General features: G+C 48.4%; 1 protein-coding gene across 4 annotated transcripts; it reads right to left on the bottom strand.

Moving 5' to 3' along the window:
* Nucleotides 1-11779: 11779 nt before the first annotated feature.
* On the bottom strand, nt 11780-22470 carry RINL (Ras and Rab interactor like). 4 transcript variants are annotated; one of them, XM_055411087.2, is made up of 12 exons: nt 22436-22470; nt 20089-20180; nt 19730-19889; nt 18041-18143; nt 16382-16454; nt 16232-16296; nt 15590-15739; nt 15097-15504; nt 14376-14693; nt 13995-14126; nt 13680-13843; nt 11780-13596 (listed from the first exon to the last, which is right to left on the bottom strand). In XM_055411087.2, exons 2-12 carry the CDS (start codon nt 20139-20141, stop codon nt 13534-13536), a joined length of 1689 nt encoding a protein of 562 aa, XP_055267062.2. In that variant the 5' UTR covers nt 20142-20180; nt 22436-22470; the 3' UTR covers nt 11780-13533. The 4 variants fall into 4 exon arrangements, with proteins under 4 accessions (XP_055267062.2, XP_055267063.2, XP_088686342.1 ...); XM_055411088.2 differs by lacking the exon at nt 22436-22470 and adding an exon at nt 20591-21012; XM_088830216.1 differs by lacking the exon at nt 22436-22470 and having other exon boundaries at nt 19730-19873.
* Between the last annotated feature and the right edge of the window lie 220 nt (nt 22471-22690).

Here is a 22690-nt window from a genome sequence, read left to right as displayed (position 1 = left end):
TGTTGTGTTGGTTGAGGTGAATGTTTGGGTGCTCATTATACAGTCGGGGAAATGAGCTCAGGGGACGCTAGCAACTAACCCAGGATCCCACCGCTTGTAAGTGGCATATATAGAAGAATTTGCCGCAAAGACGCATAACCACTGCAGTGCCTTGTTATGGTTATGGAGTGGGGGTGGGGTGGGGCTGAAATATCTCCTGGAGATTAAGAGGTCCCAGGGTCAGACTGTCAGCTTTCAGATGTGGACGGTGAACCTGCTCGCTCTGTGGCGTTGGAAACGTGATTTCGCATTCTGGGGCCTCTGTTGAGTTTGGGTGCAGATGCACTCAACCTGCATCGTTGGGTGGTCTTGAGAGGTGTATGTCGAAACAGGGGACCTCAGATCTACCTCCATCCAGTTCAGAGATTGAGGCTGGGAGAAGGGAAAGACCAGTTGAAGATTAACTAGCCTCTGAAAAAACAAGTCCTCCCCTCCTTAGCACCCCCAGGGTATAATCTAACCTTTGTGGGCCCATCTAAATCCATGCCTAATCCTTTCCCCTTGTCCTTCACGTGGCATGAACACTGGTTTTCCTTCTGTTCATCAAATACCCAAAGGTCATTCTTGATGCTGCACTGGCTAGTCTGTCTAGAGAACACTTTTCTCCCAAATCTTTGCTCCTCAATTTGACAGGCCTTGGCTCAAACGTCACTTGCTGAGCACCCTGCCTAGTTAGCCCTGATACATAATCATGGTTTCCCATCTTTGCTCTTACTGACATGTGAAAATATCTAATTATTTAATTTTTGTCACCTCACTAGCATCTGGGCTCTTTGGGAGCCAGAAGTAGGTATGTTTTAATTCCTCCAAGGACCATTCATTCATATAACAGATGTTTACTGAGCTCACACTATTTGGGGCATCTGGGATAAAATGATGAACAAGATAGGGAAAAACTCTCTCCTTCCTGGAGTTTACAATCTAGTGTGAAAGATGCACAATTCTCAAGTAAAACATGTATCAGAAGATGATAACTGCTATGAAGACAGTAAAATAGGGACCGAGGATGAGACATGCATGAGGGCAGTCAGGGGAAGCCTCGCTGAGCGGGTGATGTTTATTTTATTATTGTATTTAAAAATGTTTTGGCTATGCCACATTTAGTTCCCCAACCAGGGATTGAACCTGAGCCCCCTCCACTGGAAGCACAAAGCCTTAGCCACTGGACGCCAGGGAAGTCTCTATTTTATTATTATTAACAAGATGACATTTTAGCAAAGCCCTGAAGTGTGGAGAGAGGAGGTCATGTGGATGCTGCGGGAAGAGCATTCCATGGGAATATCCAGTGCAAAGGCCCTGAGGTGACAGTGTGCCTGATGTGTTCCAGGAATTGGGGCTTCCCTATTGGCTCAGGTGGTAAAGAATCTGTCCACCATGCAAGAGATCGGGATTCGATCCCTGAGTCAGAAAGATCCCCTGGAGAAGGGAATGGCTATCAGTATTCTACATTACTCTTACCTGGAGAATCCCATGGACAGAGGAGGCTCCAGGCTACAATTCATGGGGTCACAAAGAATCAGACACTGATGAGCAACTGACACTTTGTGGCAGGAGTAAAGGGAGGAAGGGGTAAATGGTAAGTGATGACATCAGGGAACAGGGAGAGGGCAGCTTGTGAGTGTCTTCCTGGGCCACAGGGAGGGGAGGACTTTGAGATGAGGTCTCAGGACGGTTATGAACAGGGGAGGGCCTTCATCCAGGTCGGGTGTTCATGGGAGCCCTGCGGCTGTGGGTTGTGGGTGTGGGAAACTGACTGTGGGAGGTGAGATGGGAGCAGGAAGACAGTGAGGAGGCTGAGTCAGTGGGAATAGCTGGAGAAGGTGGAAGAGATCAGGATGGGAGCCGTGGAGGGATTGAAGTGAGCAGGTTATGGATGTGTTTTGAACGTTGAGCTCACAGGATGGGCTGCGGGGTCAAAATTCCTCATGATTCAAAACTATCCCAACTGCAGGGCTTGTGGTGGTTTAGTCACTAAGTCGTGTCCAACTCTTGCAACCCCATGAACTGTACCTGGCCAGGCTCCTCTGTCCATGGGATTTTCCAGGCAAAAATTCTGGAGTGGGTTGCCATTTCCTTCTTCAGGGGATCTTCCTGTCCCAGGGATCGAACCCGCATCTCCAGCGTTGCAAGTTGATTCTTTACCACTGAGGCACAAATAGTGCCTGCAGGGCTCATAGTGGTGGCCAACATCCCCAGCTATTTTTGGTCCTCTATCCACTAAGAGATGCTGCACTTTTAAGGAGAATCTCTTCTCCCCCTCCGTTTGACAAAGACCTGTTCCATGGCCTCCCAGGACCAGCTCTCCTGGGAGTGTGTCCATGTCAGTGTTGGGGTGTGCATAACCACCCTAGAACACTTACAGCAAAACCCAATCCAAAGGGAGGTGGGGGTACTTCTGGCTTGTAGCCTTAAAAAAATTTTTTTTTTTTAATTTTAAAATTTTATTTATGTATTTACTTTTTGACTGCTGCATGGCTTGTGGGATCTGAGTTCCCTGACCAGGGATCAAACCCATGCCCCCTGTAGTAGAATCACTGATTCTTAACCACTGGACCACCAGGAAAGTCCCAATAATTTTTTAATTGAAGTATAGTGGATTTATGATACTGTGTGTCCCTCCCCTGGCCATACTTAGACCTTGTCTCACTAACCACAGCCTCTTTAGAACCTCAATTTCATGTGTGTTATTCTGTACTTATTGCCTATCTATTTCATTCCTTTCAGAAGCTCAACTCCAATAATTCATTAGCCCTACCATGTTTCCATGACCGCTCAGCTCCCTCCTACCTTCACACAGATTAAATTCCTTGAGCAACCATTGTAATCACCGCACCCGACCTTATGCACATTCTCTATACACTCCACCCTACTCATCTCGCAAAACCACAATCCTCGTTAAATCTAAGGTTCCATCTATCACATGCCTGCATCTGCTGGTGGATGTGGGTGGAGAAAAATACACAATCATGTTAACCGGTCTCACCTTAAATTCATTCCCATGGACTTGGAATGGATGCACAATGGTGGGTAATAAATTTCCCTCTGTCCCTGGTCCCTTGGGCTTCCCTGGTGCCTCAGATGGTAGAGAATTCACCTGCCATGTGGGAGACCTGGGTTCGATTCCTGGGTTGGGAAGATCCCCTGGAGGAGGGCACGGCAACCCACTCCAATATTGTTGCCTAGAGAATCCCCTTGGACAGAGGTGCCTGACAGGCTACAGTCCACGGGGTGGCAAAGAGTCAGACATGACTGAGCAACTAAGCGTGCATGCGTGTGCACATACATGCACGCACGCACACATACACACGTCCCTTGACTCTCCCAGAGGATATATCAGATTTTCTCCTCAAATTTCTACCAGCGGGTCTTCCCGGGTTGTCCAGTGGCTAAGATTCCATGCTCCCAATGCACAGGGCCCGGGTTCCATCCTGATCAGGAACTAGATCCCACATGCCAAAACGAAGACTGAAGATCCCATGTGCTGCAACTAAGACCCAGGATAAATAAAATAAATAATAAATAAATAAATAAAATAATCAAACCCTCTAAGAGCATCTTCCTCTCAACAGTGTCTTTCTTCTTGCTTCCTGAGAGAACCACAGCCACCCTCCCCCCACATCCCCTCTCCTGCATCTTCACCGCCCACTCCACCTTCCCACTTCTAAGTGGGGTAACTAGCCATGTTCCCATCTGCTGAGCTTCTTTTTTTTCCCCCATGCATATTCTTATTTTTTTTTCTTCACCTATTCAAGAAATTGGTCTCCTGTGGGCTCAGGGTCTCAGGAGAGAAATGTGACAGGCCCCAAAGCAGGAATAGGTCAGCTTTCTTTTCTTTTTTTAAAGCCTCTTCAGGGCTTTGAACGGAAACAGCTTCATGGTCTATTGGGCCTCAAATTGAAAACTCAGATGCCTTTAGGGGTTAATGGGTAAAGCTGGCCTGGTAGGGGAAAAATTCTCAGTTGCATTACACAGTTGCGACTTAATTTTGCTCAAGCTTTATTGAGATATGTCTGACTTTCAAGAAACCATACATATTCAAAGTATACAGTTGATGGGGACTTCCCTGGCAGTCCAGTAGTTGAGACTCCTAACGTCCAGTGCAGGGGGTGCAAGTTCGATACCTGGTCAAGGAATTAAGATCCCACATGCCACACAGTGCAACCAAAAATGATTTAAAGAAATAAAATTGAAACTATATACAGTTGATGAGTTTTGACTTACATATAAACCTGTGAAAATACCACCACAGTCAAGATAAGGACCAAAAGAAACAAAAGACCTACTACTGTACAGCACAGGGAACTATAGTCAATATTTCATGATAACCAATGGGAAAAGAATCTGAAAAAGAGTATGTATATATGTATGTATGTATGTATACACACACACACACACACACAGACTTCCCAGGTGACGCCAGCAGTAAAGAACCCACCTGCTACTGCAGGAGTTCGATCCCTGGGTCAGGAAGATCCCCTGGAGAAGGAAATGGCAACCCAGTCCAGTGTTTTTATGAGGAGAATCCCATGGACAGTGGAGCCTCATGGGCTACAATCCATATTGTTGCAAAGAGTTGGACATGACTGAAGCATTTTAGCATGCACACATGCATATATATAACATATGAACCACTTAGCTGTACACTTGGAACTAACACATTGGCATTGTAAATCAACTATACTTCAATAAAAAATTAATTAATTAAAAAAGTTTTTAAAAGGGAATCTGAAAAAGAATATATATGTGTATAACTGAAACGCTGTGCTGTATACCTGAAGCTAACACAATATTGTAAATCAACTATCCTTCAATTAAAAAAAAAAAAAGGTGACTTCTCCGGTGGGCCAGTAGCTAAGACTCCATGCTCCCAATGCAGGGGCCTGGTTTTGATCCCTGTACAGGGAGCTGAATCCCCCATGCCACAGCTAAAAAATTCCCACGTCTACAAAAAGGATGGAAGTTCCCATGTGCCACAACTAAGATCCAGTACAGCCAAATAAATAACAACAACAAAAAGCAGCAGCAGCAGCAATGGCTTAACCATGAAAACAACCAAAATTAAAAATAAATAAGTTAAATGTATGTTCTGAAGAATGTAAAAAAAAAAAGATAATGATGCAAATGTAATGAACATATCCATCATTTCCGAATTTCCGCCTGCTTCTTGATAAATCCTTCATCCCTCACCCTTCCACACACACACACACACATCCCCAGCCAAGCACCAATCTACTTTCTATCACTATTGGTTAGTTTGTATTTTTTAGAATGATATTATGTAGTATGTACTCTCTTGTCTGGCTTTTTTCCTTCAATATAATTATTTTGAGATTCATATATGTTTAGCAATAATTCATTCTTTTTATATCTGGGTACTGTTCTAAAGGAGATCAATCCTGGGTGTTCATTGGAAGGACTGATCCTAAAGTTGAAACTCCAATACTTTGGCCACCTCATGCAACGAGTTGACTCACTGGAAAAGACTCTGATGCTGGGAAAGGTTGGGGGCGGGAGGAGAAGGGGATGACAGAGAATGAGATGGCTGGATGGCATCACTGACTCGATGGACATGAGTTTGAGTGAACTCCGGGAGTTGGTGATGGACAGGGAGGCCTGGCGTGCTGTGATTCATGGGGTCACAGAGAGTCGGACACGACTGAGCGACTGGACTAAACTGAACTGAACTGAACTGAACTGTTCTGTTGTATGCAATAGTTTATTTATCAAGTCACCACAATTTGTTTACGAGTCACTCACTGGTAGACATTTAGGTTATTTGTAATTTTTGGCAATTACAAATGAGGGTGCTATGAACATCGATGTGCATGTCTTTTTTTTTTAATCTGATTTATTTGGCTGTACTGGGTCTTGGTTGTGGCGTGTGAGATCTAGTTCCCTGACCAGGGATTGAACCTGGACCCAGTGCACAGGATGCTTGGAATCTTAACCACTGGACCACCAGGGAAGTCCTGATGTACAAGTCTTTGTGTAGTTTTCATTTTTTTAGCGTATATACCCAGGAGTGGAATACCTGGATCATATGGTGGGTAGGTATATATTTAATTTTTAAAGAAAATCATTTTCCAAAGTAGTGCACTATAGTGTCCAACTTCTGTTACTTAAAAAAAAATTATTATTTATTTATTTATGGCTATGTGAGGTCTTTGCTGCTGCTCAAACTTTTCTCTAGTTGTGGAGAGCAGGGGCTACTCTCTAGTTGTGATCTTCTCATTGCAGTGGCTTCTCTTGCTTCAGAGCACAGGCTCTAGGGCATACACAATTCAGTAGTTGGGGTGTGTGGGCTCAGTAGTTGCAGTTCCTGAGCTCTAGAGCACAGGCTCAATAGCTCTTCCCCAATGAGGGATGGAACCCATGTCTCCTGCATTGGCATGTGGATTCTTCACTACTGAGCTACCAGGGAAGCCCTCAACTTCTATTACTTTTAACAACAACAATAATAATAAACTGGTTGAAAATTTAGTATTTATTTTAATTCATTTATTCCTTGATCAGACAAATATTTACTGGGTACTGCCAGACCCTGATCTAGACACTGGGGGTTCAGTAGTGAACAAGACGCACAAAATTCCCACTCTTGGGCAGCTGGTATTCGACTCAGAGCCTCTCTCAGCCCAGGTGAGTTGGTTTTCTAGGTTGGGACCACACACACGCTAAGGAGACAGATGACCTGGTCCAAATCCTGGCTCTGCCATTTCCTAACTATGTGGCCTGGGCGAGACCCCTTATCTCTGAGTCTTACACTGTGAAAAGGGGGTGCTGATGATACCATCTTTACCTCCTAAGGCTGTGGCATTGTTGATTCACAAACTGGCCCCTGCACATAGAGGGTCAGAAGATGCCAAGAAAGAGGCATGTCCAGATAGAAAAGTGAAAGTGTTAGTCGCTCAGTCCCATCCGACTCTTTGTGACCCCATGGACCATAGCTCGCCAGACTCCTCTGTCCCTGAAATTCTCCAGGCAAGAATACTGGAGTGGGTTGCCATTTACTTCTCCAGGGGCTCTTTGTGACTCAGGGATCGAACTCAGGTCTCTTGCATTGCAGGCAGATCCTTTACTGTCTGAGTCACCAGAGAAAACCTGGTGGTAGATGGCAGGTGTAATAAGCAAGGGAAAGTTCATAGGAGGCTTATCTTGGGCAGCCAAAAGATGAGTAGATCTCTGCACCCACCTGCAAGAATCTTCAAACTCTATGTACAGAGTCCTTGACTGGGCCGTCAGGTATACCATCTAGATGGTCTCAACAACACCCTACTTTCCCAAGGTTGTGTGCCCTTGGAACAACTCCCATTGTGGAAACAGTGGGCAGTATACATTCCAAGGACAGGGGAGGGGGTGAGGAGCCTCTGATGGCCTGGGTCCAGCTTTCAGGTCAACTGGCAGTCATGTGTGTTCTCTTGATGATCTCCTCTAGCAGGCAGGCAAGCCACTAAACATTAGTTATTGTGTACCCTTGGGTTGCTGGGGAGCCAAAGAATAAATAAGTGAAACATACCATGCCTCTTTAAGGGTCATGAAATGGTGCCTTGTAGTGATTTTGATTTGCACCTCTTGAATGATGAGTAATATTTATTATCTTTTCAAGGCTTCTCTGATGGCTTGGCAATAAAGAATCTTCTTGCAATGCAGGAGATGTGGGTTCGATCTCTGGGTCGGAAAGATCCCCTGGAGGAGGAAATGGCAACCTAGCGGGCTACAGTCCATGGGGTCTCAAAAGAGTTGGACACGACTGAGCACATTATCTTTTCATGAGCCTTTTAGCCACATGCATACTTTTTTTGGAGAAATCTCCATTTAATTCCTTTGCCTGTTTAAAAAATTTTGTTTGGGTTTTGTTGTTGTTGCTGAGTTTTAGAAATCATATAACCCCTTATGATTTGCGGATACTTTCCTCTATTCCATGGGTTGATTTTACATTCTGTTGATTGTTTCCTTTCATGCATACTTCCCCCCCACACCCCACACCCCGGCCATGCTGTGTGGCTTGCAGGATCTTATTTCCCCTAGAAGGGACTGAAACCAGGCCCACAACAGTGAAAGCAAGTCTTAACCACTGGAATGCCAGGGAAGTCCCCACACTTTAAAATTTTTGATGTATTTCAATTAATCTTTGTTGCCTGTCCTTTTGGTGTCATAGCCAAGAAATCATTGCCAAATCTAATGTCACAGAGCATTCCCCCTATGTTTTCCTCTAATAGATTTATAGTTTTTACATTTAGGTCTTTCATCCATTTTAGGTTAATTTTTGTATACATTTTTAGAAAAGGTCCAACTTTATTCTTAAAAAAACTTTTTTTAAAAATTTTCTTGGCTGTGCTGCACAGCATGAGGGATCTTAGTTCCCTGACCAGGGATCAAACCCAGCCCCCTGCATTGGAAGCACGAAGTATTAACCACTGGACTGCAAGAGAAGTCCCCCAACTTAATTCTTTTGCATGTGGGTATCCATCCAGTTTTCCCAATTCCATTCATTGAAAAGACTATTCTTCCCCAGTCAAATGATATGAAATCCTTTTCAAAAATCATTTGACCATACTTGCTGCTGCTGCTGCTGCTAAGTCGTTTCAGTCGTGTCCAACTCTGTGTGACCCCATAGATGGCAACCCACCAGGCTCCCCTGTCCCTGAGATTCTCCAAGCAAGAACACTGGAGTGGGTTGCCATTTCCTTCTCCAATGCATGAAAGTGAAAAGTGAAAGTGAAGTTGCTCAGTTGTGTCCAACTCTTAGCGACCCCATGGACTGCAACCCACCAGGCTCCTCCTCCTCCTGGATTTTCCAGGCAAGAGTACTAGAGTGGGTTGCCATTGCCTTCTCCATTGACCACACTTGTCAGCATTAATTTCCAGAATTTGCATTTTAAACAAATTGCTGCTGAGAATCATTGAGGCCAAGAAGACAAGGTGTTGAGGCAAGGAATTCAACTTTATTTAGAGAGCTGACTGACCAAGAAGATGGCAAACTAATGTCTCAAAATAACCATCTTATCTGGGTCTCGATATCAGGTTCTTTTAAATATTAGAGATGAGGAGGAGATAGGGAAGCAAAGTAACATGGCCATTAATCTCACAAATACCTCCTAGAATGGCAAACTTCAGGGAGATGTGTTAATTTCTTCCTTCCTGCCATCTACAGGTGGACAGGGTTCTGAACAAAGGCACTTTAATAGTCAGGCAGAGGGGCAGGATTCTCTGAGGCAGGCCATTACGTATGATCATAATAATGAAAGCAATGGAAAGCAAGTCAGAGAAACAGTTTCAACATGGAATCAGAATTGACTTCTCCTTGAAACACTTCCAGGGTCTGAGTGAGGACTCTTTTCTAACACTCAGAAGTGAATTGTTTGAGGAGATACCCTTGCTGACAAAGCAAGAGACTATTGGGAAGGGGCGCCCACGTGGCCAGCAGCAGGTTAAGGGAAACCAGGAGAGCTGCTCTGCCACATGGCTTGCACTCTCAGGTTTTATGGTGATGGGATTAGTTTCCAGATTGTCTCTGGCCAATCATTCTGACTCAGGGTCCTTCCTGGTGGCATGTGCATCTTTCAACCAAGATGGATTCCAGCGAGGAAGATTCTGGGAGGTTGGCAGGACATAGCATCTCCTCCCTTCTCCTTTTGGCCCCTCCCAAATTCTTCTGAGTTAGTTTTTTTACAAGACATACAATGGGCTGGTGTGTCCTCCCTCCTTTTGTCTCCTCCTGAATTCTCCTGGTTACTTTTCAGTGACAGCACCCTGTTTTTTTATCAGGACCTCCTGTTGTGAGACAACTCAGGGAAGCGGTTAGCATCATGCCTGGCCAAGGCAGGTGGTTTTGGTCAATGGTTCCCTAACAAGATTACAAATAACACAGGAAGGGAGGATGCACTTTTTGAGAAGTCATAGAGAAGATGATGCTGGAGAAGGCAATGGCAAGCCACTCCAGTACTCTTGCCTGGAGAATCCCAGGGATGGGGAGCCTGGTGGGCTTCCGTCTACGGGGTCACACAGAGTCGGACACGACTGAAGTGACTTAGCAGCAGCAGAGAAGATGATGCAGAGATGAGAGTTCAGTCTCTGGGTGGGGAAGATCCCCTGGAGAAGGAAATGGCAACCGGCTCCAGTATTCTTGCCTGGGAAACCCCATGGACAGAGGAGCCTGGCAGGCTACCATCCATGGGGCTGCAAAAGAGTCGGACAAGTTGAACAACTAAACAACCACTGCCACAACAACAAACTTTGAGCCTTATTATATGCTCATTGTAATACATTAGCATATATTAAATGACACACCCACAGGCACCGTGACAGTTCCAAGGCTGACCATAAAAGGCCAAAAAGTGGGCAGTGGTGCCCAATTCCTGGAAATCCCTGCCGCTTCCCCAAAATAGTTAGAATATTGTTTGTTCATGATGATGGACAGGGAGGCCTGGCGTGCTGTGATTCATGGGGTCGCGGAGAGTCGGACACGACTGAGCGACTGAACTGAACTGATGAGCATATGGAGTTACCCAGCCTATAAAAACTAACACCCGCCCCTCATACCCCGGAGCCTCTCTCACCTGAGATGACACACATTCTGTCTACGGAATGTGTTTCCCAAGATTGCTTACTCTGAGATGACCCTTGTTCTGCTTGTGGAATGTGTTTCTCTCTAAATAAAGTTGCTTTCACTTTACCATGGCTTGCACTTAAATTCTTTTCTGCCCAAAGCCATGGACCACAACTTGGCAGCCCATCCTGAATCCTTGGCAGCCTACCCCATTAAGACCTGGGATGTGACCATTCTCTTACTCCCCCTTCTCCTGCAACACAGGCAGAGGAAAGTCCGGCAAAGGCCCTGGGCTGGGTGGATGCCTGGCAGGTGTGGGGAGCAATGAGGAGGTGAGTGAGGCTGGAGCAGGTGAATGAGGGGGCAAGTGGGAGGAGATGAGAGTCTGGCAGGTCCTATGGGAACTTGTGGGCTTCAAGGGCCCTGGGCAGCACTCAGGCCTTCACCTGGAGTGAGCTGGGCCTTGTGACCTGGGCAAATGGTAATGGTAGAACTGCAGGATGAGAAGAGGCCTCGAGATCAAGAGGGTGGGTTGTCTCCAGCTGACTTCTGTGACTAGGCCCTAGGATGAACCAGGGGGAAGTGGGAGGCTTATGGTATTAAACAAACAATTTAAAATTTCCTCTCAGGTTAAAATTTCTTCCCAACATGGTAGGAGGAGGGCTCAACTTAGATATCAAAAAACAAAAAAATAAAATTGTGTTTCTTGCAAACCTAATTTTTGGCCTGAGAGGTAGACCTCTGATCTATTTTTAAAATTTCCTCTGGCTGCCACTTGGAGGACATGGGACAGGATTCCCAGGACTGGGAGCCAGGAGGTAGGGGGAGGCTGGGGCTGAACCATGATGGAGCTGTGGAAGGGGAGGAAGCAGGGGGAAGAGGGAGGACAGGAAGGGCCCAGGGTGAGGCTTGGGCTCTGGTCTAGGGACCTGGGGATCATGAGGCCCCTTGAAATGCGGACTAGAAGGAGGAATGGGTTTCTGGGAGATGTTGCGGCCAGTTTGGGACATCGTGGGAATGGAAGTCCAAGAGGAGGTATGCAGTAGGAAGCCCAGAGCTTCAGAGTGAAGCCAGAGCCATAAATCAACCAATGATACTCCAAACATCAGCCATTTAGTTTCACTTTCCCATACTTTGCCTCTTATCCATGTGTCACCTATACACTTAGCTATTTAATAATTTTCTTTAAACCGATTCACTTTTTAAAAAATTAAACACATTTATTTATACAGGAAACATAATTTCACTCCAGGAAGTGGAAAACTGCCGTAAATAGAATAGAACAGTAAAAATAAATGCAATGATTCAGCAAGGATCAAAGAGTGGTGCTGAGAGCATGGGGTAAGAAGTTATTGGTTGACAAGTTATTCAGGGTCTCAAGGTACCACCCACAGAGTGGCAAAAAGCTGAATTGTGTCCCCTCCCCAAATTTATATATTGAAGTCCTAACCCCCGGAACTCAGAGTGTGACTATATTTGGAGAAAGGGCTTTTAAGAGGTGATTAAGTGAAAGTGAAGTCATACAGATGGGCTCTGATGCAACATGAGTGGTGTCCTTATAGGAAGAGGAGATTAAAATGCAGACATACACGCAAAAGAAAGACGGTGTTGGGACTTGCCTGGTAGTCCAGAGGCTAACACTGAACTCCCAGTGCAGGGGGCCTGGGTTTGATCCCTGGTCAGGGAACTAGATTCCACATGTTGCAACTAAGAGTAAACATGCTGCAACTAAAAATCCCCTCAGGCCACAACTAAGATCCGGCAGAGCCAAATAAATAAAATAAATATTTTAAAAAATATCCACTCCAGTATTTTTGCCTGGAGAATCCCACGGACAGAGGAGCTTGGTGCTTGGCAGGCTACGGTACATGGGGTCGCAAAGAGCTGGACACAGCTGAAGCGACTGAGTAAGAGTACTGGATATAAACTAGGTAAACAACAAGGACCAAGTGCATAGCACAGGGAACTGTACTTAGCATCTCATAATAACCTGTAATGGAAAAGAATCTGAAGAATAATATACATATACACATACATATATTCTTGAAATATTCTTAAAACTAACACAACATTGTAAATTAATTATACTTCAGTTTTAAAAAACAAAGTCAAAGCCTGAGATTCCAGGGGAAAATCCATTCCTTGTCTTTTTCAGCTTCTAGAGGATGCCTACATTCTTTGGCTCCTAGCCACAGCACTCCAACCTCTGTGTGCATCATCATATCTCTTCCTCTGACTCTGATCTCCCTGCTTCCCTCTTATAAGGGGATTACATTGGGCCCACCTGAATCTAGGATAAGCTCCCCATCACAAGATCCTTAATTTAATCACATCGGTAAAGTCCCTTTTGGGCTCCTCTGGTGGCTCTGATGGTAAAGAATTCACCTGCAATGCAGGACACCCAGGTTCGATCCCTAGGTCAGGAAGATCTCTGGGAGAAGGGAATAGCAATCTACTCCAGTATTGTTGCCTGGGAAATCCAATGGACAGAGGAGCCTGGTGGGCTACAGTTCATGGGGTCACAAAGAGTTGGACACGATTGAGAGACTAACACTATCACTTTTCAAAGTCCCTGTTACCACTTAAAGTAAAATATTCACAGATTATGGGTATTAGCAGGTGGACATCTTGGGAGGGGCATTATTCTGTTTACCCCAGGGAGGATCCAGTCAGAGAAGCTGTAGTTTTAGACAGCAGTGCCTGAGAGAGCCTCACTAAGAAGGTGACGTCTACCTAAGGGTCTGAGAGAAGGGAAGGAAGGAGCAAGGTGGATATTGGGGAATGGCATTCCAGGAAACAGGAACAGCCAATGTAAAGGTTCAGAGGTCTTTCCTCAGACCTGTTTCCTTTCCCTGGAAACCCCTGCCTCTAAACGACAGGGGTCAGAAGTTGGTGCTGTCCCAGATGCCTCCTGAATCTTGCTTGTGGGGCAGAAGGGTCTGAGATCTCTAATCATCTTTGGTCTCTTGCATAATCTCTATCGCCCATGGTTCCTCAAAGGGCAGCTTGGCCTGCGGGGGAGAGGCAGGAGCCTGGGTCAGAAAGGAAACAGGTCCAGCCCTCCCCGCCACCTGCAGTTCTGAGGAGTGATCACCTGGTCCCCGGCGGGGTTCTGTCTGTGCAGCGTCCGCCTGCGGTGCCACTGGCGCAGGGAGGCCCGGACCTCAGAGCTGAGCCCCTTGGGCGCTCGGGCCGTATCGGGCTCGTAGTGGGCAATGTGGTACAGCGCCCCAAACCACGTGGTCAGGTAGTACCCGGCTAGGGGCAAGAAGAGGAGGTCAGCGCAGCCATCTCAACTCCCCCGAAGCCCGCCCCGCCTCCCGCAGGTTCCCAGTCTTCCCTCCCACTGCAGGCAGGGGGCCTAGGGCGTCCCTTGTCGGGTCCCGGGGTTCTGGGGCTGGGGGCTCACCTTCTCCCCGTAGTTCGTCCGGATCCAGGAGCTCCATGAGAAACTCTACGTCCAGCTGCGTCTCCCCAATGTCTGGACTCCAGATCAGTTCCTCTGTCAGCGCTGGCAGGAAGGCGTCGGCCCCCAAGGGCTCTAAGGGAGGGGAGGACAGGCTCTGGGGTTGGAGGGGACGTGCTGGCAACTTCCATCCCATCCCCAAGACCGCGAGTGCTGGTTACCCTTCCACTTTGCGGGATATGTAAACGACCCTCATTCCATTCCCCAGGTCCGCGTAGAGCTTGCCATCTTCTCCCGCTCGACGTGTGCACAGCCGCCTGCTGCCTGGCTCCCGCAACCCTCAAGTCACTCCACATCCAGGTAGACTCAAGACCCCTACTTTACCTTGGTTCTCCCCACCAGCCAGACCCTCGTAGACGTCACTGCATACGGCCAGCAGGAGCGACACCTTGCGGCGCGGGGCGCAGGCCGCGTGGAGGTGCGCCAGGCGCGCATGAATGCGGCTCCGCAGGGCGGGGGCGGGGCCTCGCCTCTCACGCCCCGCCCCCTGGGCTCCCGGAGGCCCCGCCTCTGCCCGCAGGGCTACCTGTCGCCGCCGTAGTTGCCGCAGCTCTGGGGCTCGGAGCGTGCGGAGTCGCATCCACAGGGCGGGCTTCAGCGGCGCCAGCACCGCGCGGTACAAGGCCGCCTCCACTGCGGGGCCTGCAGGGGTTGAGATGGGGTTAGGCAAGGCCTCCAGATTGACCCCTGCCACTTTCTCTCCACTGACCCACCGTCACCAATCACCACCCCTCCCTAGCCTCTGGCCCCCCACTTATGTACACGTAGGTGGTGAGCACATGTGGAAGAAGGATCTTGGGTGTGAACAACCGCTTGGGAGAGAGAATATGCGCTGTCACGCATGCGTGAAACGGAGCAGTGGTGAACAGAGTAGGTGCTGCTACATGTGGGACAGGGAGTGTGAGTAGAGAAGGGAACAGATGTGTACAGAGGTGGAGAGAACGAAGTTGGGTGTGAACACCGATGCAGAGCCAAGAGATGGCAAATGTGAACCTGTGGGGGTTCGGAGAGTGTCCCCCAGTTCCCTCTCAGTGCTCCCCCTTACCGAGATCCTCCTCCCTCTGGGGGGCCCCAGGCCCCCTGCTTGCGAAGACAGCCCTGACATCACGATCCTTTGCTAAGTGATCCTGGAGGTCAGTAAGGAGGTGCCGGACGTCCTGAAGCAGCTCTGTGGCCGGGTCCCCAGGCCTGTGGGGGCCCCCAGCATCTGAGGTGAGGCGCGCCCGGAAGCCTCGGAACTGCTTGGCCACGTAGCTGCTCCGGGCCCTGGCTAGAGCCCGGACGTGCTGAGTGAGCACGTCCTCAGTTCCTCCTTCTTCATCTTTGTCATCCTCCTCCTTCTCTTCTTCCTTCTCCTCCACCAGGCTGGCCAGAGCTGGCCTAAGATGGTGTTCCTCTGGGCTGAGTGGGCCTTCCACCCAGGAGACGCGGTGAGGGGCTGGGTTCCTGGGGGCTGATGTGAGGAGAGGCTTGGGTTCCACAGAACAGAAGCAGCAGCTCCTTCATCCCTCAGGGGCCCCTGGCCCTGCTTATCTAACCTGGACCGTGTCTCTCCGCAGTCTCTGGAGTTGTCTCTGCCGGGGTCTGCTCCATGCCCCATCCTCTGTGGGTCTCCAGGTAGAGCTTGTTCACCAGGAAAACCACCCTCCTTGAGGTGTTGAGTTGGATGCTGCCGATCTGCAGAGGATCTGGGGGACAGCAGAAGTGAGGTGTCCCAGGTGTCCATGGGGCCGGCCTTGGAGTCTTAGTGTTCAGCCTCATTACTGGAGGAACTGAGATTCAGTTCCTGGTACTTCCTCACTCAGACCCAGGAGTTGAGCACCACCCCCCTCAACTTTTTCAGGTCCCCTTGTGCTTTGTGCTTAGTTGCTCAGTCGTGTCCAACTCTTTGTAACCCCATGGACTGTAGCCTGCCAAGTTCCTCTGTCCATGGGGATTCTCCAGGCAAGAATACTGGAGTGGGTTGCCATGTCCTCCTCCAGGGAATCTTCCCAACCCAGGGAACGAACCCAGGTCTCCCGCATTGTGGGCGGATTCTTTACCATCTGAGCCACCAGGGAAGCCCCTCCAGTCCCCTTTATCCTCCCTCAAACCCTGTGGTTTGGTCCCCCAGGTACCATCCTCCTAGACCGAGGAGGTGGATAGGTAGACTCTTTCTCCCTTAGAGAATCATGTCTTACCTGTGTTTTGGTCTTCAGGCCCCAGGGTAGAAGGGGGCAAGAGCAATGTTCTAGGCAAAATATCCCTGAGAAAAGATAAGCAGCGGCCACAGTGTGGGTGGGGTGTCATAGAGAGGATCCTCCTTAGCACCTTTGATGGATGACCTGTACCTGCTGGCTAATAGGAAGGCCAGGAGATGGGGCAGATCTGGCATGCAGAGCTTAGAGGATTCCAAACACACACCTGGGGTAGTGGAGGGGAAAGAGGGCAAGAGGAATAAGTTAGAAAACTTGAGAGGTAGCAGCGTTCTTTTTTCTGGGACTCTCTATTCCCCAGTCCTCCAGTTCCCCCCAAGAACCTTCAGAACAGAAAAATTTCTAGCCCTTGCAGTCCCCTTCTTTTCCTGTGTTCTTATGCTGCTGCTAAGTCACTTCAGTCGTGTCCGACTCTGTGTGACCCCATAGACGGAAGCCCGCCAGGCTCCCCCATCCCTGGGATTCTCCCGGCAAGAACACTGGAGTGGGTTGCCATTTCCTTCTCCAGTGTGTGAAAGTGAAGTTGCTCAGTCGTGTCCGACCCTTAGCGACCCCGCGGACTGCAGCCTACCAGGCTCCTCCATCCATGGGATTTTCTAGCATCCCACTTATGCCACCAAATACGATTCATTCATTAGGCAATATTTATTAAGATAACTGTTTATTTTTAGGCATTGGAGATACACTTATCAAAAGACAGATACATTCACTGCCTGACTGTAGCTTACCTTGTAGTAAAGGGAGACGAAAATCAATGAGCAAACAAATAATGCTAAGTGTATAGTGTATTGAGTGCCAGGAATGAAATAGAGTGATTGAAAGTGACTAGAACTATTGTTTGCTGTGGTGGTCAAAGAAGATTACATTTCTATAGAGGTTGAAAGGATGGAGACTAAACTAGCCATTCAAGGAAGGGCACTCATACAGGAAAAACAAATACAAAGGCCCTCAAGTTAGGACATATTTAGCATGCTCAAGAAACAGAAAAAACAGTCTCTAGAGCAGAGAGAATGATGGGCAGTAGTGAGAAAGTGCTAATCATAATCTTATAGGCCATGATAAGGTGTTTATTTAAAAAATATTTATTTATTTGGCCATACTGGGTCTTAGTTGCAGCCTGTGGGATCTTCATTCTGGCATGAAAACAGTTGTAGCATGCAGGATCTAGTTCATCAACCAGGGATTGAACTTGGGCCTGCATTGGGAGCATGGAGTCTCAACCACTGGACCACCAGGGAAGTCCCATGAGGAGTCTGATGTTTATCTAAAATGTTGCAGGACTTCCCTGGTGGCTCAGAGGGTAAAGCGTTTGCCTGCAATGTGGGAGACCTGGGTTCAATCTCTGGGTTGGGAAGATTTCCTGGAGAAGGAAATGGCAACCCACTCCAGTATTCTTGCCTGGAGAATCCCATGGATGGAGGAGCCTAGTAGGCTACAGTCTACGGGGTCGCAAAGAATCGGAAATGACTGAGCGACTTCACTTTCCTTCACATTTCCAAGGAAATGTTGCATGTCCTTTGCAGGGTTTAAGGCAGGAATGTATAACATCTGGTTGATGTTTGAAAATACCACTCTGGCTGCTGTGTCCAGAATGAACTGCAGGAAGAAAAGGGTGGGAGCACAGAGACCAGAGAGGTGGCCGCTGCAATTGTCTGGGCAAGAGGTGATGGTGGTTAGGATTAGGGTGATGGAGGTAGAGAGGATTAGGAAGATTCAGGAGATATTTTACAATGAAAAATGACTGATCTTGTTGATAAATTTGTGGTGGACTGGAAACTTGAGTAGGCTCCTCACCTCCAGGAAGCTTCTGGATCTGGTAGGTGTTGACTTCCCCTGGTGAAGGTCCTGTCTTCAACACCAGGACCTGTCTGGGATCATGTCCTATGACCAGGAAACTCTGGGGGAAGGGAGACAAAGGCCAGGTTGAAGAGGAATTCTGCAGAAGTCTATTACTATTGCCTGCCTAGTATCCATTTCCTTTATTTTGGGTCCCACACCCCAAATTTCCTTTAGAAAACACTATTCCACTCTCTACTCTAGGTCCTGCAGGTTGGACTAACTCTCCCAAGAACCCTAAGGGTGGTTCCATGACCTGACCTAGCCAATAGGTTTGAGTGTTCTCTGACCACTGTGGTTGGTTCAGAGATGGGCATGTGAACCAAACCCAGCCAATGGAAATCTCCCACAGGAGCTCTTTGGAAAGAGGCCTCTTTTTACACTGGGGTTGCTAACCTGGTGAGATGTGGCCCTGTGCTTGGGTCAGCCATCTAGAATTGCTTATCCAAATCTATTCCCTACTCCTTGCAGAACTCTAGCTTTGTTCAGGGCATTAATAGGCCCAGCCATAGAAGATAGGTAGTGATCAATGTAGGCACTGGTTCTCACCTCTGGCTGCATAACTCCCAGGAGAGCTTTTATTTTTTGGTTTGTTAGCTTTTTGGCTGCACATCATGGCTGTAGGATCTTAGTTCCTCCACCAGGGATCAAACCCGAGCCCTCAGCAGTGAAAGCTTGGAGTCCTAACCACTGGACTGCCAGGGAATCCTTTCCGGGTGAACTTTTAAAAAATATTGCTGCCTGGGCCTTGTCTGTATATTCTGAATCAATTGTGAAGGCTTTTGTTTTTGCTGATAAAAGGAAAAAATGCAACTGGTGCCTCCTTTCTTCCTTCTTCCTGCCTGGAATGCACACATGTGCCTGGGTCTGGGGCAGCCACTGGACAACCATAAGAGAAATCTAGGAGAACTGCTGAGATGTCCTTGATGTCATTTGAGGAGCAGAACTAGAGCCTGCAGCTGTCTTTCTGGTTATGTTAGAAAGATAAATGCCTACTTATCAAGATATTGAAGAACAAGTGTTTATTTGCACTGGAAAATATTTAGAATTTCCCACAGTTTAAAGCAAAGCCAAGGAATTCCCTGGAGGTCCAGTGTTAGGACTCTGCACTTCCCTTGCAGGGGGCATGGGTTCAAGCCTTGGTCAGGAAATTAAGATCTCAGGAGCTGTGCAGTGTGGTTAAAAAAAAAAGCCAAGAAATGGGATGAAGAGAAATATATATATATATATTGTCTGATGTTCAAGATCCAGACATCCCTAAAATTACTTTTACTTCTGGACTTTTTGTGCTTCCCTGGTGGCTCAGATGGTAAAGAATCTGCTTATAATGCAGGAGACCTGAGTTCGATCCCTGGGAAAATCCCTTGGAGAAGGGAATGACTACCCACTCCAGTATGCTTGCCTGGAAAATCCCAATGACAGAGGAGCCTGGCAGGTTACAGTCCATGGGGTGGCAGAGAGTTGGACAAGACTGAGTGACTAACACTTTCACTGGTCTTTTCTGGTCTTTTCAGTCACGCGAATCAATAAGCAGGGTTTCGGTTTGCCTGGTTTGTGTTGTGCTTGTCACTGGCAACCGGCAGGGTTCTAACTGGTTCAGGGTGTCATGGGGAGGGTCAGAGAGGGTGCCTAGGGGTGAGTACTTACCCCTGGTGGCCACAGGTCCAGAAGGGCTTTTGCATTGTGGGCATCCAGCTCTGGGACCTGCCACACCCCACATGTCCTCTGAAGACGAAGAAGTGAGTCTGGGGTCCCAAGGACCCTTAAGGGGGTCTCACCATCTCCATTCGCCTGTGATGGGATTAGTCTGGGACAGGCAGGGACCAGGAGACCAGGGGACAGAGGAAGGCAGTTGGACACTGAGATGGGGTCAGAGGTACAGGAAGGGGAAACCCGGGTGCAAAGGGTCAGAGATGGGGTTCTGGGTCCTGTCTGGGGGTGGGTGGGACTTGGATGGAAGGGGCTTCTGAATCCAGGGAGGTGGAGACGGCTTCAGCAAGCCTCACCTCTCCCGGTCCGTGGGGCCTGCTGAGGCCTTGTCCTCTGGCTGGGCTGTCATCCTCAGGATGCAGGAGGGCAGGGAGCCATGGTCTGGCCTCTGGCAGGGAGGAAAGTATGTCTCAAGGCTGTTCCAGCCCAGGGGTAATATTCTAAATATTTACAACCCACATGGCAGAGACCTTGACCAACCAGGATGGACTTGAGACCCCTCGCTGTGCCAGGTGTTAATTCTTCAGTTCCTGGGTGGTGGGGAGATCTGGGGATACTAGTGGGGAGGTCGGTAGCAGGGGGCTGGGGGTTGGGGGAAAGTGACAGGACTCAAAATGGCAGCTATTTACCAAGTGGTAGGGTAATATATTTTAGGGAAGCCCAGGCGCTTAGCTGTAAAGAATCTGCCTGCCAATGCAGGAGAAGTGGATTTGATGCCTGGGTCAGGCTGATCCCCTGGAGAATGAAATGGCAACCCACTCCAGTATTCTTTTTTTTTATTATTTAAAAAATATTTACTTGGCTGCACCAGGTCTTATTTGTGGCATGTGGGATCTTCGATGTTTGCTGCAGCCTGCAGTTTCTTCAGTGGTGGCATGTGGGATCTAGTTCCCTGACCAGGGATCAAACACGGGCCGCCTGCATTGGGAGTGTACTGTCTTAGCTATTGGACCACCAGGGAAGTCCCCCACTCCAGTATTCTTCCCTGGGAAATCCCATGGACAGAGGAGCCTACAGTCCATAGGATCACAACAGAGTTGGACAGGACTTAGTGACTAAACAACAATCAGTTCAGTTCAGTCGCTCAGTCGTGTCCGACTCTCCACGACCCCATGGATCACAGCACGCCAGGTCTCCCTATCCATCACCAACTCCCGGAGTTCACTCAAACTCATGTCCACAGAGTCGGTGATGCCATCCAGCCATCTCACTCTCGGTCGTCCCCTTCTCCTCCCGCCCCCAACCTTTCCCAGCATCAGAGTCTTTTCCAGTGAGTCAACTCGTCGCATGAGGTGGCCAAAGTATTGCAGTTTCAGCTTTAGCATCAGTCCACAGGGTAATATTTTATATTTTAACATCCAGTGAAGCCTTATGAAAGTGGATTGAATGAACCCAGGGCCTGGAAAAGGGCTCTGCTCATTGTAGACACTCTGTAAATGTGATAAATGTTATACCATGTCTCTTCTTCCTCCCTTCCCTGATCACAAAGAGGCCTTCAAATATTTTCTCCCAAGGTTTTATCATGAGAGATCTCAAACAGAAAAATTAAAATAGGAACGTCCCTGGTGGTCCAGTGGTTAAGAACCAGCCTTCCAATGCAGGGGATTCAGCTTTCCTCCCTGGTCTGGGAACTAACACCCCACATGAAAGTGAAAGTGTTAGTCGCTTAGTTGTGTGGGACTCTGTGACCCCATAGACTGTCGCCCGCCAAGGCCTCCTCTGTCCATGGGATTTCCCAGGCAAGAATACTGGAGTGGGTTGCCATTCCCTTCTCCAGGGGATCTTCCCCACTCAGGGATCGAATGTGGGTCTCCCACATTGCAGGTAGACTCTACCTTCTGGGCCACCAGGGAAGCCCAAGATGCCATGCTGCAGAGCAAGTAAGGCCACGTGCACTGCAAATACTGAGCCCAGGAGTTCTAGACCATGCTCCACAATAAGAGAAGCCCTCATGCCCAAACAAAGACCCAGTGCAGCCAAAATAAGAAAATTAAAAAAAAACTGAAATGATTTTACAGGGAACATCTATACACCCACTACCTGGATTCTACTATTGACATTTTACTCATTTTGCTTTGTTGCATATCTGTCCCTCTAGCCACTGGATCCCAACTCTTAACCAGGTATAGCTTCCTATGGTGGGTTATCAGTTAAGGAGGGCATTCTAAAATATTTTCCTTGCAGCAGTCCCAGGAGCAGGAATCCTAGGTCCTTCCATCCATCTATCCATGTGCCCATACATTCAACAAATATTTAATGAAGTACAGGACCACAATTAGGTGCCTGGGGGAAGGGTGATGGGCAGAATAGGCCCCTGCTCCCAGGGGCTTCCCTTCTTCTTGGGGTGGGTATAAGGGATGGATATTAAACAGCTAAACCAATCCATCAGCCCGCTGTCCAGAAGTCCAGGGTGTTAGGAAGTGGGGGACAGAGAGCAGGTGCCCTGCCTAGGGGAGAGCAGGCAGGAGGGGTGGGGAGAGGGAGGCAGAGGCTTGCCTGGGCCCCATAAGAAAGGCAGAAGGAGATGAGGGGTGCTGGGCAGGGTGTGATGGGGGCAGCTGCCTGATACCACAGGGAGGCTGTGGGTCAGTGTAGCGGAGAGGGGTGGTGATGCCAGCTGCTTGGTCCCCTGGGGGCCCCTACCTGTTCTCCGAGGGGAGGCCTGAAGTAGCAGGAAGTGAAAGTTCCTCAGAGAGAGGAAGCTGAGCTGGCAGGGGAAGAGGCGGGGCTGGGGGGGATCTGAAATGGACCCTCCTCCCTCTTTTGGGGGGCTCAGGCCTTAGGTGGCCCAGCTTTGGAGGAAGGGACTCTGGCAGGTGTCTGGGAGTCCAGGGGTAACAGGCACGACACGAGGCTCCCACAGCCCCAGGAGTCCGCCCTCGGCACCTTTCAGCACTC

This window comes from Moschus berezovskii, chromosome 22 (assembly GCF_049115385.1).
Source record: "Moschus berezovskii isolate FMDL1 chromosome 22, NW_MosBer_1.0, whole genome shotgun sequence".
Lineage (NCBI taxonomy): Eukaryota > Metazoa > Chordata > Mammalia > Artiodactyla > Moschidae > Moschus > Moschus berezovskii.
Note: the sequence above shows the minus strand (reverse complement) of the source record. Positions and strands in the feature narration are given on the sequence as shown.

What these genes read in the sequence shown, in the direction of transcription:
- RINL (XM_055411087.2), bottom strand. Translation starts at nt 20,141, where the DNA reads ATGACAGCCCAGCCAGAGGACAAGGCCTCAGCAGGCCCCACGGACCGG. An exon ending in TGGACCTGTGGCCACCAGGG is followed by an intron (nt 18,144 to 19,729) that starts GTAAGTACTCAC and finishes CCCTTCCCCCAG; the next exon opens with AGTTTCCTGGTCATAGGACA. An exon ending in GATCCAGAAGCTTCCTGGAG is followed by an intron (nt 16,455 to 18,040) that starts GTGAGGAGCCTA and finishes CCACTACCCCAG; the next exon opens with GTGTGTGTTTGGAATCCTCT.